Genomic DNA, 16387 nt, shown 5'->3' on the forward strand with positions numbered 1-16387 from the left:
CAGAGCCATATCCCCTCTGAATATAGACCTAAAAATATTCAACAAAATGCAAGCAAACTGAATCCAGCTACATATTAAAACGTTTATATACCATAAACAAATAGGATTTATCCCAGAACTGCAAAGGTGGTTCATCATAAGACAATCATCCAATATAATATACCACATCAATACAATGAAGGAAAAAAACCTATAAAATGTCAACTGATGCATAGGAGGCATTTTATAAAATCATACAATTTTCTTGGTGAAAATAATATAGGAATTAAATGTAACTTCCTCAATATTTTAAAGGGTGTTTAGGAATAAAGCTACAACTATCACTACAGTCAATGGTGAAAGAATATTAACTTTCACACTAAGATAAGGAGAAAGATAAAGATGTCTGCTTTCATTGCTGTTATTTAACATCATACTGTAAACCTATGTAGAGCAATTAGAGAGAAAGAGAAATAAAATTTACCCAAAGTAAAAAGGAAGAATAAGAATATAATTTTATATATATATATATATATATATATATATAGATAGATAGATAGATGACATGATCATATATATATAGAAAATTCCAAAGAATGCCCAAGAAATTCATTAGAACTAATAAACGAATTTAACAAAGTTGCAGGGTACAAAACGAACACACAAAAATCAGTTGTTTTTCTATATATTTGAAGTGAACAATTTGAAAAGAAAATTAGGAAATGTATTATCCATACATCATCTTCTAAAGGAATAAAATACTTAGAAATAAATTTAACCTAGGATGTAAAAGGCTTGCACATTGAAAACTATACAGCGTTGTTGAAAGAAATTAGAGAAGACCTAAATAAATGGAAAGTATCCCATGTTAATGAGGTAGGAAGACCTAATATTATCAATGAAGTCAATCATATTTAATGCAACTACAGTTTCAATGAAATCACTATCAAAACTCCAATGTAATGTTTTTCTAGAAACAGAAAAGCTGAAACATATTCATATGAAATCAGGGCTCCAAATAGCCAAACAATTTTGAAAAAGAAGAGTAAATTCAGGGGACTCATGCATCTCAGTTTCAGAACTACAATAAAGCTACAGTTACCAAATATTATGGTACTGGTATAAGGATTGACATACAGACAAATGTAATAGAACTGAGAGTTCAGAAATAAACCCATACATTTATAGCCAACTGTCTTTTGACAAGGGTGCCAAGACCATTTAATGTGAGAAAGAACAGTCTCTTCAGCAGATGGCATTGAACAACTAAATGTCCACATATAATAGAATAAAGTTTTCTCTTCTAAATTATTTTCTTGATGATGATAGTGATTATGAACATGGTTATTTGGTGTTGTGTTTGTTCTTATGTATCCCATTTTCTGTTTGGGGGAAATTATTTGATGCTATTTTTAAATATTGCAGAGGAATTCCTAATACCAAACACTGTCTGTCTGTTTTTATTACAGACAATGGGTTTATATTTACATTAGCACATCTCGTTTAGTCCATGTTGTCTCTACTAAGACCCTCTTTTCTTCATGCCCAATGAAAGACAAAATTCACTTTTCCTTATTTGTCTTTCACCTTCTTTTTCCCTTCATTCTCCATTTTACATACTTCTTTCCTGTGAGAGATTGATATAATAGCCACTGTCTGGGTTATGGTGCTCGTATATTCTATTCTAGGAAAGCACATTACTTGAGGTTTATAAATACAGATTCAACAAAGAGTGACTCTTACATAAATCTTCAACCACTTTGATGCATTGCTTCACTGATCATTTGCATCAGTTGCATCTTCACCTGTCTGGTGCTAGAGACCAAAGTACACTTTTAGCTCTCTTGTGTTCTACACACTATACAGACTCTCCACTATGCTAAATACATATGTTAGTACAATGAATGCTCATGGTGTATTCCAATTTCCAGCACTGTAGTTTCTTTTGTATGGTATCACTTCCCGTCAGAGTCCTCCTGGGGACTGGATGATGAAGTTTTAGTAATATTAGTCTGTAAACCAGAGTGTTAGTATGAAGCTATTTCCGTTGCTGATTTAGCTCTTGTTTACTCAAGGTTTCAGGTACAAAGAATCACTTGTTAAAACATTGTCTAAATTTCAAAGTATGCTTTGTTTTCTTAATTTTTTTTTACCACAAATTATCATTACTCCCATAATCTAACCTGCCTCTCTGTTTCTTAGGTTTGGGAGAAAGTTGATTCTCAGGTGGTGTTTGCTCCAGCTCGCCATCTCTGGGACCTGTGCAGCCTTTGCTCCCACCTTCCTGATTTACTGCTCACTACGCTTCTGGTCAGGATGTTCTGCTGTGGTCATTATAACAAATAACTGGATGCTCAGTAAGTCAACAGTTTTGATTTTCTTGATTTTCCAAACCTTGAATTTAACCTTGAAATTTCACCCTTATGTGACATTACTATCCCAATTGGGTTTTCTTTCAGTTGTAGAGTGGACAAGGTCCCAATCAAAAGCCATGGTAATAACACTGATAACCTGTGCCATTAGTATTGGACAGATAATGCTGGGAGGACTGGCTTTTGTCTTTCGAGACTGGCATACCCTGCAGCTGGTGGTGTCTATACCATTCTTTGTCTTCTTTTTCTCCTCAAGGTATGAGCCTCTCTCTCACTCCACTTAAGGGAACCTAGGATGAAAATGCATATTGAATTGGGATATACTGATTTTCTTATTCCCTGGACCCTTTCCTGTTGTTTTGACCTAAACCAGGGTTTCTCATTTGTTCACTCTGATCAATTTGAGATTTGAGAAGCAGAACAGGGAGTAACAGTGATCTTCCTTCCAGGGAGCTCTAGGTGTTTTCTGCCATTTTGCTTCCTAAGTCTTACCCAATATTGTGGTCATTGAGTTATTCCAATATTATTTTTCTTATAGACTTGAAGATATACCTTCAATTTTTTGGCTTTGGAATGAAAAAGGTACAATAAAGTTTTCCATGATTTTCCATGTTGCAGATGAAATTGGATAAAGAAGAGGCAGAAAATTTATTCATAGAGCAATTTAACAAAATAACAACAGAATTTCTCCAGAAGTGAAAATGACATGCAGATTGGATGACTTACATTACGTGTTCAACACTCCCTCTTCCCTTAAATAATTTTAACAAATATTTATTTATGGATAATTCCATCCCTACACTTAAAACCACTCTAGGGAGAATTAGCTTTAGTAGATCACAGAAAGATGACTACAGGTTTAATATAGTGAGAAGAGCACAGAGAGAAAGAAGAGTGTAATCCATGTCAGACTCATCTGCTAAGTCATTCTATTCTCATAACAAGGAAGATGTGCTTATTGTTTCCATTTATTTATAAGAAAACTAAGGCAGATGTAAATAAGTGACTCATTTATGTAGTTAGTTACCAATACTTCTGGTAGTGGCAGGAGTATTCACAATATTTGTTGGCCTAAAAGTTTACATAATTTGGGGACTTCTTTTTTCAAAATAATATACATTATGAATATATACTATGGCACAAAGTTGCCAGATCTCATGCTAAGCTTTGGAAGGGAATTATGCAAGTGAGGGACTCTCAAACTTCAGCTTCATAAGCCCCTTGGAAAATCTCCTGGTGAATAAGCAGAGAGGCAATTTGAAAGCAAAGTCTGTGATCCTATGCATGTAGTACATTTTTTGCCTTCCATCCAATATCCACCACTTCAACTGGTGGTGGATATTGGATGGAAAGTAAAAAGCATATGTTGTAATTAAGCATAGGACAAATAAGCAAGAGATAGTTGACTGCACTTTGGTGCCCTTCTTTCATCAGGTGGCTGGTGGAATCTGCTAGGTGGCTGATAATCACCAATAACCCAGATGAGGGCTTAAAGGAACTTAAAAAAGTAGCACATAGAAATGGAATAAAGAATGCTGAAGCAGCCCTGAACATGGAGGTAAGCAGGAAGGGGAAGGTGGTTATTGGGTTGGAGAGAAGACACAAATTGACACTTGCCTTCTCCTTATTATAGATAGACAAACTGCTTTTCTAACAAGGGCAGCTAGTTGAGAATGCAAATTCCCTGGTCTTTCATGGCCATCTCATAGAAAAGAAGCTGTGAGCACTGTACAGAGCTTCTTCCTATAGCTCAATTCCTGATCTGACTCTATACCCTATGTACTCTCCTGGGTGCCCTGCCCACCGCTGTGGCCTCATTTTCAAAATATCATTGTTGCCATTTAATTTCCTGGCGTCTCCCTTAACTCCCTGCATCCTTCTTCACCCCATGTTCACTCCTGTGATTGCATGTGTAATATGTTACGTTATAAAGAACGGGAACACATCCCTCCTGTCCTATTGGGTGCCAGTGCTCATCTCAATACCTGGCACTGTGTTGGCAAATGACACGTTTGTCGTTCTTGAAGGGTTTCAAAGCGACCATGCAGGAGGAGCTGGAGGCCGCACAGACCAAAACTACTGTATTTGACTTGTTCCGCACACCCAACCTGCGTAAGAGGATCTGTCTCCTGCTCTTCGTGAGGTGGGCTCCACGCAGTGCATGACAACATTCAAAGAGTGGGGACATGAATCTATGTATTTCATAGGTTTTAACAGTGCTGTGAGAGGGAGGCGCTGATTTGGAGAAAAAATGAGGAAATCACACCAAATAACACTCACATGAAACTGATTATATGATGAAAAGTTAGTTAGGTCATATCACACTATCAGTCTTTCTCTGGAGATTGATGTTGAGAACTTCTATCATGGTACAGATTTGGGCACTTAATTTTCTTCGTTTTTCTTTCAATTTTAATTGAAGTAAACGTTGCAAACAGAAACATGAAGAGGTCAGAAATATATACAAATCAATGAATATGTCAGTATGTAAAAAGTTAGCCAACATACAGATCAAGATAGAAAATCCTAATTCCCCAAGACTTCCCCTCAACTATCTGGTACAGCAATATTCACCACCTCCACACCATTGCCTGACTCTGTTCTCTCCTTACAGCCCTCTCCTGTGCCAAATAAAATTTAACAGCGGTTCTGATCTCCTTCCCTGCAGATGAGTGTTGCCTGATCTTGACCTTCACATAATATAAATGATAGAAGTGTTCTGTGACAGGCCGCCTTTCCTCATGCTCATTCATGAAGAGCCATCCATTCTGTTGCATGTAACAGTAGGTTGTTCTCCTCTCTAGTGCTTTAGTTTCCATTAGATGAATATACTACAATTTCTTTATGTACTTCAATATTGATGGACTTTTATTTGTTTCCAATTTGGATACAGTTTTTTGTGTGTTAGCACAAGGCCTTCTGTTAAAGTCTTGCTCATTATCTCTTGAGGGGATATTAAGTATGTACTTTGGTATAGTCAGGAGGAGAAATTTTAAATTCTGAATTTTTGAAGATTTACACACATGGACAAAAAGCACACAGGACCATAAACACCCACCGCCAAGCTTAAGAAAGTGACTACTGAATAGTATAATTTATCTTTCCCAGACATATCCTAGTAGACTGCTTATTCATTTAACTACATTGTGCTTTTTGACCTTTTCATATCCACTAGGACACAGACTTACATTTCTGAATTCTAGATAATCAGAGTGGAAGGAAAAAGTACATATAATGATAAAGAGAAGACCTGTTTGCAATTGCTGTGTTCTGTGATGATTTTTTCTATTTTCTTTTTCTTTTTTTTTTTTTAAACATCTTTATTGAAGTATAGTTGCCTTACAATGGTGTGTTAGCTTCTGCTTTATAACAAAGTGAATCAGTTATACATATACAATATGTTCCCATATCTCTTCCCTCTTGCATCTCCCTCCCTCCCACCCTCCCCATCCCACCCCTCTAGGTGGTCACAAAGCACCGAGCTGATCTCCCTGTGCTATGCGGCTGCTTCCCACTAGCTATCTATTTTACATTTGGTAGTGTATATATGTCCATGACACTCTCTTACCCTGTCACATCTCACCCCACCCCCTCCGCATATCCTCAAGTCCATTATCTAGTAGGTCTATGTCTTTATTCCCGTCTTGCTACTAGGTTCTTCATGGCCTTTTTTTTTTTTTCCTTAGATTCCGTATATATGTGTTAGAATACTGTATTTGTTTTTCTCTTTCTGACTTACTTCACTCTGTATGACAGACTCTAACTCCATCCACCTCACTACAAATACCTCCATTTCATTTCTTTTTATGGCTAATATTCCATTGTATATATGTGCCACATCTTCTTTATCCATTCATCTGTCAATGGACATTTAGGTTGCTTCCATGTCCTGGCTATTGTAAATAGAGCTGCAATGAACATTTTGGTACATGACTCTTTTTGAACTATGGTTTTCTCAGGGTATATGCCCAGTAGTGGGATTGCTTTACAATGGTGTGTTAGTTTCTGCTTTATAACAAAGTGAATCAGTTATACATATACATATGTCCCCATATCTCTTCCCTCTTGCATCTCCCTCCCTCCCACCCTCCCTATCCCACCCCTCTAGGTGGTCACAAAGCACGGAGCTGATCTCCCTGTGTTATGCGGCTGCTTCCCACTAGCTATCTATTTTACGTTTGGTAGTGTATATATGTCCATGCCACTCTCTCACTTTGTCCCAGCTTACCCTTCCCCCTCCCCGTATCCTCAAGTCCATTCTCTAGTAGGTCTGCATCTTTATTCCTGTCTTGCCCCTAGGTTCTTCTGACCATTTTTTTTCTTTTTCTTTTTTTACATTCCATATATATGTGTTAGCATACGGTATTTGTTTCTCTCTTTCTGACTTACTTCACTCTGTATGACAGACTCTAGGTCCATCCACCTCACTACAAATAACTCAGTTTTGTTCCTTTTTATGGCTGAGTAATATTCCATTGTATATATGTGCCACATCTTCTTTATCCATTCATCTGTCGATGGGCACTTAGTTTGCTTCCATGTCCTGGCTATTGTAAATAGAGCTGCAATGAACATTTTGGTACATGACTCTTTTTGAATTATGGTTTTCTCAGGGTATATGCCCAGTAGTGGGCTTGCTGGGTCGTATGGTAGTTCTATTTTTAGTTTTTGAAGGAACCTCCATACTGTTCTCCATAGTGGCTGTATCAATTTACATTCCCACCAACAGTGCAAGAGGGTTCCCTTTTCTCCACACCCTCTCCAGCATTTATTGTTTGTAGATTTTTTGATGATGGCCATTCTGACCAGTGTGAGATGATATCTCATTGTAGTTTTGATTTGCATTTCTCTAATGATTAATGATGTTGAGCATTCTTTCATGTGTTTGTTGACAATCTGTATATCTTCTTTGGAGAAATGCCTATTTAGTGTGATGGTTTCTTTTATTGCAATACCTAAATCTGTCTCTCTCTGGGTGAAATAGATCTTTTAGGTGGACTCCTTTCCCTTAGATGCTCTTTGGATAAAAGGTAGATCCTCAGTGGGAATCTTTGCTTCCATTTCTGATGGCACAGTTAGTACATATTTGCTTTCCTGAATTCTTACGTTTTCTTTTAGCCCCAAGGACTCTGATATGAACTTTAAATTTCCCAGAACTGTGTTTGAAACCAGGACACTATGCTTCCAGTCAAGGGGACACAGGTAGTTTCTTTGCAGTTTCAGTCACTAGTTGAGAAAAGGGAAATGCTTTACAGTATTGGGGTTGGCGGAATAGAGGGAGGACTCACAGCATACAGACAACTCTCAAAAAGAAATGATTTCCCTAAATTTTAAGTTTTAATGCTCATATATTCAAATTCTCTATACCATCCAGTTTGGTGATTGAGTCAGGTTATGTTTTCCCGTCACTGCCAACTCTATGCTTAGGGACTCAAAAAAAAGAAGGACAAAAGGAATATCGTTTTCCTTTATAGCCATGTTATTTTAATGGTAACTTTATCACCCTAAAAGGAAGTGTTATACAAATCAGACTAGACCTTTATTCTTAAATATTGATCATTGGCTGCCTGGGTCAATATAATAATCAACTGCAACACGTTGGCTCTAAATCTTACAGCTTGTGTCTTTCCTCTTTTGTTCACTACAGATTTGCAAGCACAATACCCTTTTTTGGCATCTTTATCAATTTACAGCACTTTGGGAGCAATATTTTCCTGTTCCAGGTAATCTTTGGAGCTCTCACTGCCTTAGCCCGATGTCTTGCACTTCTAGTATTGAATTATATGGGCCGTCGACCAACCCAGATGCTTTTCATGTTCCTGGTGGGACTTTCCATTTTGACCAACACGTTTGTGCCCCAAGGTGAGAGAAGACTGGACTTTGGGGAAAAAAGTGTCTTTTTCCCACCCTTCAGGGATTGTATTGGTCACACTTGTCTGAAGTCAGGTTTGAAAAGAGGTACCAGTTATGCGCTAAGTATTCTCCTAAACCAATCTGATGGTTTATGAGAAATTCTGCTAAAAATTTTTGGGAAAAAAACTAAAGGTCAGAGAGGGGCAAATCAGGCATATGTTCGTCTCATCACATTGTGAAGTGTCTTAAATATCCCAGATTATTTCTCTAGGACAGCAATTGTTTACCTGCCTTTTGTCCATTCACACTTCAAATAACAAACATGGAGGGCTGAGGCCTTGCAATGATCCCCCAGGTGAGGACACAGCATGGTCACTCCCTCTGTTTGGGCTCTTCATTACCAGCTTTGATGACTAGTCACTTCCCCATCTCTACATACCCACACATGAGTGTGGTGTTTAGTCACCATGACTGCAGCTCTTGCTCATGAGAGTCTCCCAGGAAATGAAAAAAATCCCCCTTTTTCAAGGAATGAAGGAGTGAACAGTAGGAATAGAATTTAAGCAGATTAAAAGCCTTGTCCATTCCCTGTTAGATTACTTTACAAGTTAATAGAAAGATGGTATGTGATGATTAGTAGAACCTTAGTGGGCACTATGCCTCACCATCTCCCAATGCAAGAATATGCTTCACAGCATTACAGATGGGTGGACTCTGCTCTTTAGAATATCATTAATGATGCAGGCTTACTCCCTTACACGAGAGTTCTTTCCAATATTATAAAGCTATAATTAGATTTCTTTTTATACTGTGCAGAAAACTGTTTCTCTGAAATTTTTTTTTAGTGGTCCCAAATTCCTTTTTTCCAAATAGAAGTTTCCATTCTTGGTTCCTCATGTCTAACATTGATGTAGATCCAGCTTCTCTTCAGCCTGTCCACTAACAGAAAGGCCCTGTCCTTCTATTACTCTCTTGTGCCATATTCACCCTATGGCAGTGCTGTATCTACACTAGGTTGACTGACTCATTGAAGTTTGTCTGGGACTTTCCAGGTTTTATTAATGAAAATCTCACATTGCTAAAACCTCCTAATTCCCAGGAAAACCAGGATGACTGGTCACTTTAAATTCTGCACTTTAATTGTAAAGTCCTCAAGGTTAGAGCTGAGACTTAGACCCAGTAATTGTCCACATGACAGTCCTACCTTCTATAATAAGCATAGAGCAAGTACTGGACAGAATAACTAAAAGCAAATTTCTGCCACACTCACCTTTTCTTCTTCTTCTCTGGCAAATCTCAGATATACAGAGAGATTTGCTACAATTAACCGAGATAATTTTATGTACATTTTACAACCTATGTTGATAACTTTATCTTTCTCAGTTTATAAAAGACTCCATGATCCTGCTACTGTAATATTTTCTACAATCTATTTCAAACATACAAATAACCTGTAGAGTTGTTTGTCCTGAATAAATTTGGTGGATGCTGATTCCTTGAACACAGCTGTCTTAATCTCACTGGTCTTCCTCTCTCTAGAAATGCAGACCCTGCGTGTGACTTTGGCAAGTGTGGGAATCAGCTGTGTTGCCGCTTCTATCACCAGTTATTCTGTCCACTGTAATGAACTCATCCCCACTCTCCTCAGGTATAAGGATTTTTTATATCCTTCCGAAGCCTGAGTAAAGATTGATATATAGTGTCCAGTAGTTTAATATAATTTGTGGTTTAGGAAAGGGACCAGGAAAATGTTCTAATTCCACTAATAATAAGGTAGTAGTTGCCCATTTGTAAGTTCCAGTTATGAGTGTAAAACAGAAATATAAAGCACCAAACATATTAGAAACTAAAAACAAAAACAAAAAGTGGATTTAACCTTAATTACTGTGTACTTGAGGTTGGCTTTGGATATGGATTTTCTAAAAAGTGACTTTTTATTGTTTATCATCTAATAGCTGTAAACTGTACTACTAGAATAGAAAAATGGAAAATCAAAAATAAAGAACTTTGAATATCCCTCCAGGGCCAAAAAAATAGGACTTTCCCAGCTAATTGATGCTTATTGTGGAATAACATAATAAGAAATGTTAATTATAAAGCAATTATTTGTAATAGTAATAGTAACAACATACTAAAAAACAATTATCACCAATGTTTATCAAAAAAGCTGACTTGGTGCCAGGTACTGTGCTAAGCAGTACTTCAATACATCTGTTTTTATTAAAATGATGAAAATGGGTCTTAACACATTTTGACCTTGTCAAAGGCAGCTAGAAAATCACAGAGCAAATCACAAAAACGAGTGTTTTCGTAAAGCCCACATATGTAATAATTGTGTTTTAGTGTGTTCCATAATCACATCAAAATAATAGATCATAAGTTACATGTGTGGATTTTTACTGGATTATTATGTATTCTTGTTTACCCTTCAGGGCAAAAGCTTTGGGATTAGATGTAATGGCTAGTAGGTGTGGGTCAGCTCTGGCTCCCCTCTTGATGACCCTGGTGGTGTATCTACCCACTCTGCCCTGGATCATCTATGGAGTATGTCCCATTATTGCTAGTCTTGTTGTCCCTTTCCAACCTGAAACCAGAAATCTGCCTCTGCTTGACACCATCCAGGATGTGGAAAATAAGTGAGTAATGCTTCTAGCCATCCCCTGGGAGAGACTGTGTGCTTTGGATCTGTGAGTGAGAAAGACAAAACACAGAGTGGGTCCCTCAGATCACTGGGAAGGCTGAGCCTGCCTGGGATACTTCCATCTTGGGTCATTGCCTTCACAAGTGGCAAGGTCATTTCTAACCATTGTGAGTTCCAGTCTAGACTGCAGAGATTCCTCTCTGCCTTGTTCTCATTGGTAGTTTTAGTGCTGAAGAGACAGTAATTAGTTCTGTTGTGAGGGCATATCCTACCTGCCCTCATGATAGTATTTCATGATCCTCAGATCCATAAGAGTAGGGGATATAAAGGGAAAAGAAATGGGATGACCAGTGAAGGAACAATGTTAAGAAGATCATGTTGAGTTAAAGACTCTTTGGTGATGGCCATTCTGAAAATCTACAAACAATAAATGCTGGAGAGGGTGTGGAGAAAAGGGAACCCTCTTGCACTGTTGGTGGGAATGTAAATTGATACAGCCACTATGGAAAACAGTATGGAGGTTCCTTAAAAACTAAAAATAGAACTACCATACGACCCAGCAATCCCACTACTGGGCATATACTCTGAGAAAACCATAATTCAAAAAGAGTCATGTACCAAAATGTTCATTGCAGCTCTATTTACAATAGCCAGGACATTGAAACAACTTAAGTGTCCATCGACAGATGAATGGATAAAGAAGATGTGGCACATATATACAATGGAATACTACTCAGCCATAAAAAGAAACAAAATTGAGTTATTTGTAGTGAGGTGGATGGACCTAGAGTCTGTCATACAGAGTGAAGTAAGTCAGAAAGAGAAAAACAAATACCGTATGCTAACACATGTATATGGAATCTAAAAAAAAAAAAAAAAGGTTCTGAAGAACCTAGGGGCAGGACAGGAACAAAGATGCAGACGTAGAGAATGGACTTGAGGACATGGGGAGGGGGAAGTGTAATCTGGGACGAAGTGAGAGAGTGACATGGACTTATAAATACTACCAAATGTAAAATAGATAGCTAGTGGGAAGCAGCCACACAGCACAGGGAGCTCAGCTCGGTGCTTTGTTACCACCTAGAGAGGTGGGTTAGGGAGGGTGAGAGGGAGATGCAAGAGGGAGGAGATATGGGGATATATGTATATATATAGCTGATTCACTTTGTTATAAAGCAGAAACTAACACACCATTGTAAAGCAATTATACTCCATTAAAGATGTTAAAAAAACTTTTTAAAAGAAAAAAAATAAAGACTCTCTTTGAAAAGATAATAAAGAAATAAATCTTGTGTAGGTGCTTGCAAGATTCAGGCAAATTTTGTCACTACAAGTAATGGAAAGTATCAAGGATGGGGAAAAAAGAAACTGGTAAAAGTCTTTTAATATGAGGAATATGCTATCTTCGTAACCTAGGGCTTCAATAATAAAGTTCCACAAACTGAGTGAATTAAACAACAGAAATGTATTGTCTCACAGTTCTGGAGCCTGGAAGTCTGAGCTGAAGTTGTTGGCAGGGCCATGCTCCCTCTGAGGGCTCTAGGGAAGGGTCTGTTCCAGGTCTCTCCTGGCTTCTGGTAGTTCCTTGGCTTGTGGCAGCTTAACTCCAGTCTCCACATGGCATCTCCCTGGCATGTCTCTATGTCCAAATATCCCCTTTGTATAATGACACCAGTCAAATTGGTTTAGGGGCCCAACCTAGTCCAGTATGACTTCATCTTAATTAATTATATCTGCAAGAACCATGTTTCTAAATATGACAATCTCATATTCTGAGATACTGAGAGTTAAGGCTTCAGCATATGAATTTTTGAAGGGACACATTTCACTGCATAACAAATGGGGTTAAGATTTTCAACTCACCCCTTGACTTTCCAAAGGTGTCTTTGGTCAGAGGTCTAAAAAGACCAAGTGAGAGCAGCACTTTCTAGCTGCTTTCTTGAGTCTGCACAGTCAGCAGAGCCTTTTGCAGGATGAGTGTCAATCTCTCATGGATTTTACTGGATTATAAAAAGCTGATGGGGCTTCCCTGGTGGCGCAGTGGTTGAGAATCTGCCTGCTAATGCAGGGGACACGGGTCCGAGCCCTGGTCTGGGAAGATCCCACATGCCGCAGAGCAGCTAGGCCCGTGAGCCACAACTACTGAGCCTGCGCGTCTGGAGCCTGTGCTCCACAGCAAGAGAGGCCGCGATAGTGAGAGGCCCGCTCACCGCGATGAAGAGTGGCCCCCGCTTGCTACAACTAGAGAAAGCTCTCACACAGAAACGAAGACCCAACACAGCCATAAATAAATAAATAAATAAATTAACAAAAAAAAGCTGATGGTTAAGGATCAGTTTGTACTTGTGCAGGGATGGCATCCAAACTTATTTTTATTTTTTTCTATTTTTTAATGTGTGTTTTTATTTGCTAATTGGTTGGTTGATTTGGTTGTTTCTGTTTTGTTTTTCCAGCAAAAAGTTCTCAAGAGAAGCAAATGAAAAAGATTTCTACATTAAAGTGACAAAATTTTAAGTGGATTTCATGAGATGACTGGTGAGGAAAATAAAAATATGAAGAAAAAAATGGGAGTTTTCCTTTATCTTTACATACTAGCAAGAAAATATACTGGAACATGAATCTCATTTACAATCATGGCATTAATTTGCAATTAAACATATGATTTCTTGGAACATGTAATTCCATGATCAGAAAAATGGTACCCACATAGAATGTTAGGAAACATTTTTTCCTCTTCTATTCCTGAAGGAGTTGGTGTAAAATGGGTAATACGTCTTCCTTAAATATTTGGTAAAATTTCCAGTGAAGATACCTGTAGTTTTCTTTGTGGGAGAATGTTTAACTATAAATTTATTTTATGTAATAGATATAGGACTATTTAGTTTATCTTTTTCTTCATTAATAGTTTCTCTCCTTATCATGGATTCTATTTTCCTATAACTTTACTTACCTAATTTTTGATGGATGCCAAGCATTTTTTCTTAACTTCTTGGGTGCTAGATAGTTTTTATTCCTAAAAATATTATTGAGTTGTTTGGGTTATGCCAAAGTGACTTGAAAACACTGATCTTTTTGGGTCTGGGGGAAATCCTGTGGAGTGTCTACCAGGCAGCTCTTTGGACTCATCCACAGGCTATCAATACTGGAGGGGCTGAAGAACCATGGGCAAAAGGACTGTCTGGAGTTATCTCCTGGCTTGCTCACCAAATATGTAAGAAAACCAGGTTTGTTTGCCCATCGAACAGCAAGCCAAACACTGAGTCACTGACATTTGCAACAGAGAAAGTGTTATTTGTGAGGTAGCCAAGTGAGGGCACAGGAGAATAAATCTCAGATATGCATCTCCAAAGGCCAGAGGCTTGAGATATTTATGATATAAAGAAGCAGAGTGGTCTCAGGCATTTGGAAAGGTGATTGGAGATTGGGGAAAGATGAAGTAACTCATTTCTGTGCAGGTCCAGCTTTAGGGTCAGTGGGCTCAGCTAGTCTTAGCCAGGTGTATTGGGCAGGAGCTGACTCCAAATTTTTGGAAAACAACTTAAGCCCCCATTACTATAGTGACTCATACATCAGAAGTATTATCTATAGGGGTGGTTAGAAGTCTGATGATAAATTATGTAGGGTTCATGAAGTTTGGAGGGTTTGCAGTTAGAGAAAGGGGAAAAAATACAAATGAAGTAGGCTTAATCAGTAAAGGCAGGTTACAAGCAGAGGGTTTTCTAAGAAACTGTTCCCTTATCTGCTGCTCTGTTAGATGCATTCAATGATTTCTGTTAAACACCAGCTTCCATTAATCCTATGGAGCATGGTTTCATAATTTCTCCCTCTTCATCATCTTTTTCTCTCTTGCTACCAAACTTTATGTGTTTCTCTGCTTCCTGTTCATTTCCCTTTTGTCTTATTCTTTATTTTTTCTTTTTAAAAATTTTAATTATGGAACTTAATTATCTACAGAAAACAGTTTTTAAAAGACACATATATACACCATATATACCAAAATTAAACATATATGACTAGTTTGCTGTGGTACAGAGCTTCCCTTAAAAAAGGAGAAGGGTTCTGATCCTGAAGAAGATAGAGTAAGCATACTGAATCTGTTCTCTTTTGACTAAATGCACCATGAAAGAACTCATGGGGCAACTATTTTAGACTGTGAAAGTATATATAGTAATATATTAACATGTCTAAAAAATAATAGCACAAAGTAGATGGGGGAGGAAATAGAGCTCTATAGAAGTAAAGTTTCCATATATTATGGAATTCAGTGAGTATAAATATGAAGTAGGTTCTGATAGCTTATGCTGTGTATTATAAGCTCTAGAGCAACTACTGAGAAACCACTGAGAAAAAAAAGAGTTTAAAATACCTAAATGAATTAAATGATACACTAGAAAATATTTACTTTAAAGGTGGTATTAAAAGAGGACCAGAGGCATAAAATAGTCATGAGACAGAAAGAAAAATAAGATCAAAATAATTGATGTGATTCCAACTGTATCAATAATAATATTTACAATCTAATTAAAAGCAGAAACAGGCTGGATGAAAAACAAAAATATCCAACTACATGTTGGGAAATATACTTTAGACCTGATACCAATAGACTGAAAGTAAAAGGATAGAAAAAGAAATACCATTCAGACAGCAACTGCAAGATAGCTGGTGTGACTATATAAATATCATAAAAAATAGACTTTAGGACAACAACTGTTACTAAAGCAAAATCTACACATTTTAGGATGATAAATAGGTCAATTAATCAAGAAGATATAGAATTATAAATGTGCATAAATGTAACAACAGAACCCTAAAATAGATGAAGCAAAAACTGACAGAACTGAAGGTAGAAATAGAAAATTCAACAATAATAGTTGGAAATATCAATATCCTGCTAAACATAATGGATAGAAACTTTGTTAGAAGGTCAGGAAGTGTAAAGAAGACTTGAACAATGCTATAAACAAACAAGACCTAACAAATATAGAACACTTCACCTAAAACATCACAATACATATTCTTCTCAAGAACTCATGGAACATTCTCCAGAATAGACCATAAGTTAGTCCATCAAACAAGCCTTTATACACAGTAAAGGATGGAAATAATGCAAAATATGTTCTTTGACCACAATAGAATTAAATTAGAAAACAACAATATAAAATTTGAGAAATGTACAAATATGAGGAAATTAAGTTATACACTTCTACCTAACCATTAGTTAAAGAAGAAATCACATGGAAAATTAGAGAACTTTTCAAGATGAATGAACAGGAAAACATAACATACCAAAACTTATAGGATGCACTAAAGCAATGTTTAGGGGAAAAGACATGGGAAAAAATGACTATATTAAAGAAAAAGAGCGCAAATCAGCAATCTAACCTTCAATATTTGAACTTAAAAGAAGAGAAAACTAAATCCAAAGAAAGCAGAAGGAAGGTAATAATATTAGTACAAAGATAAAAAAGAGAGAGATAATAGAAAAACAATGGAGAACAACAAATGAAACCAAATTTATCCTTTGAAAAGGTGAACAAAATAG

At 37.1% G+C, this 16387-nt stretch overlaps 1 protein-coding gene across 2 annotated transcripts in view; it reads left to right on the forward strand.

The window, feature by feature from the left end:
- SLC22A10 (solute carrier family 22 member 10) overlaps positions 1-13387 on the forward strand; it is a 33420-nt gene extending 20033 nt beyond the window's left edge. For both annotated transcript variants that reach the window (XM_036861037.1, XM_036861036.1), the window contains 8 exons: positions 2182-2336; positions 2439-2607; positions 3786-3909; positions 4379-4494; positions 7999-8213; positions 9744-9852; positions 10637-10840; positions 13299-13387. In XM_036861037.1, coding sequence (XP_036716932.1) covers positions 2182-2336; positions 2439-2607; positions 3786-3909; positions 4379-4494; positions 7999-8213; positions 9744-9852; positions 10637-10840; positions 13299-13359 — 1153 coding nt within the window. In that variant the 3' untranslated portion in view covers positions 13360-13387. The remainder of the gene's footprint in view (positions 1-2181; positions 2337-2438; positions 2608-3785; positions 3910-4378; positions 4495-7998; positions 8214-9743; positions 9853-10636; positions 10841-13298) is intronic.
- Positions 13388-16387: the final 3000 nt, after the last annotated feature.

This window comes from Balaenoptera musculus, chromosome 8 (assembly GCF_009873245.2).
Source record: "Balaenoptera musculus isolate JJ_BM4_2016_0621 chromosome 8, mBalMus1.pri.v3, whole genome shotgun sequence".
Lineage (NCBI taxonomy): Eukaryota > Metazoa > Chordata > Mammalia > Artiodactyla > Balaenopteridae > Balaenoptera > Balaenoptera musculus.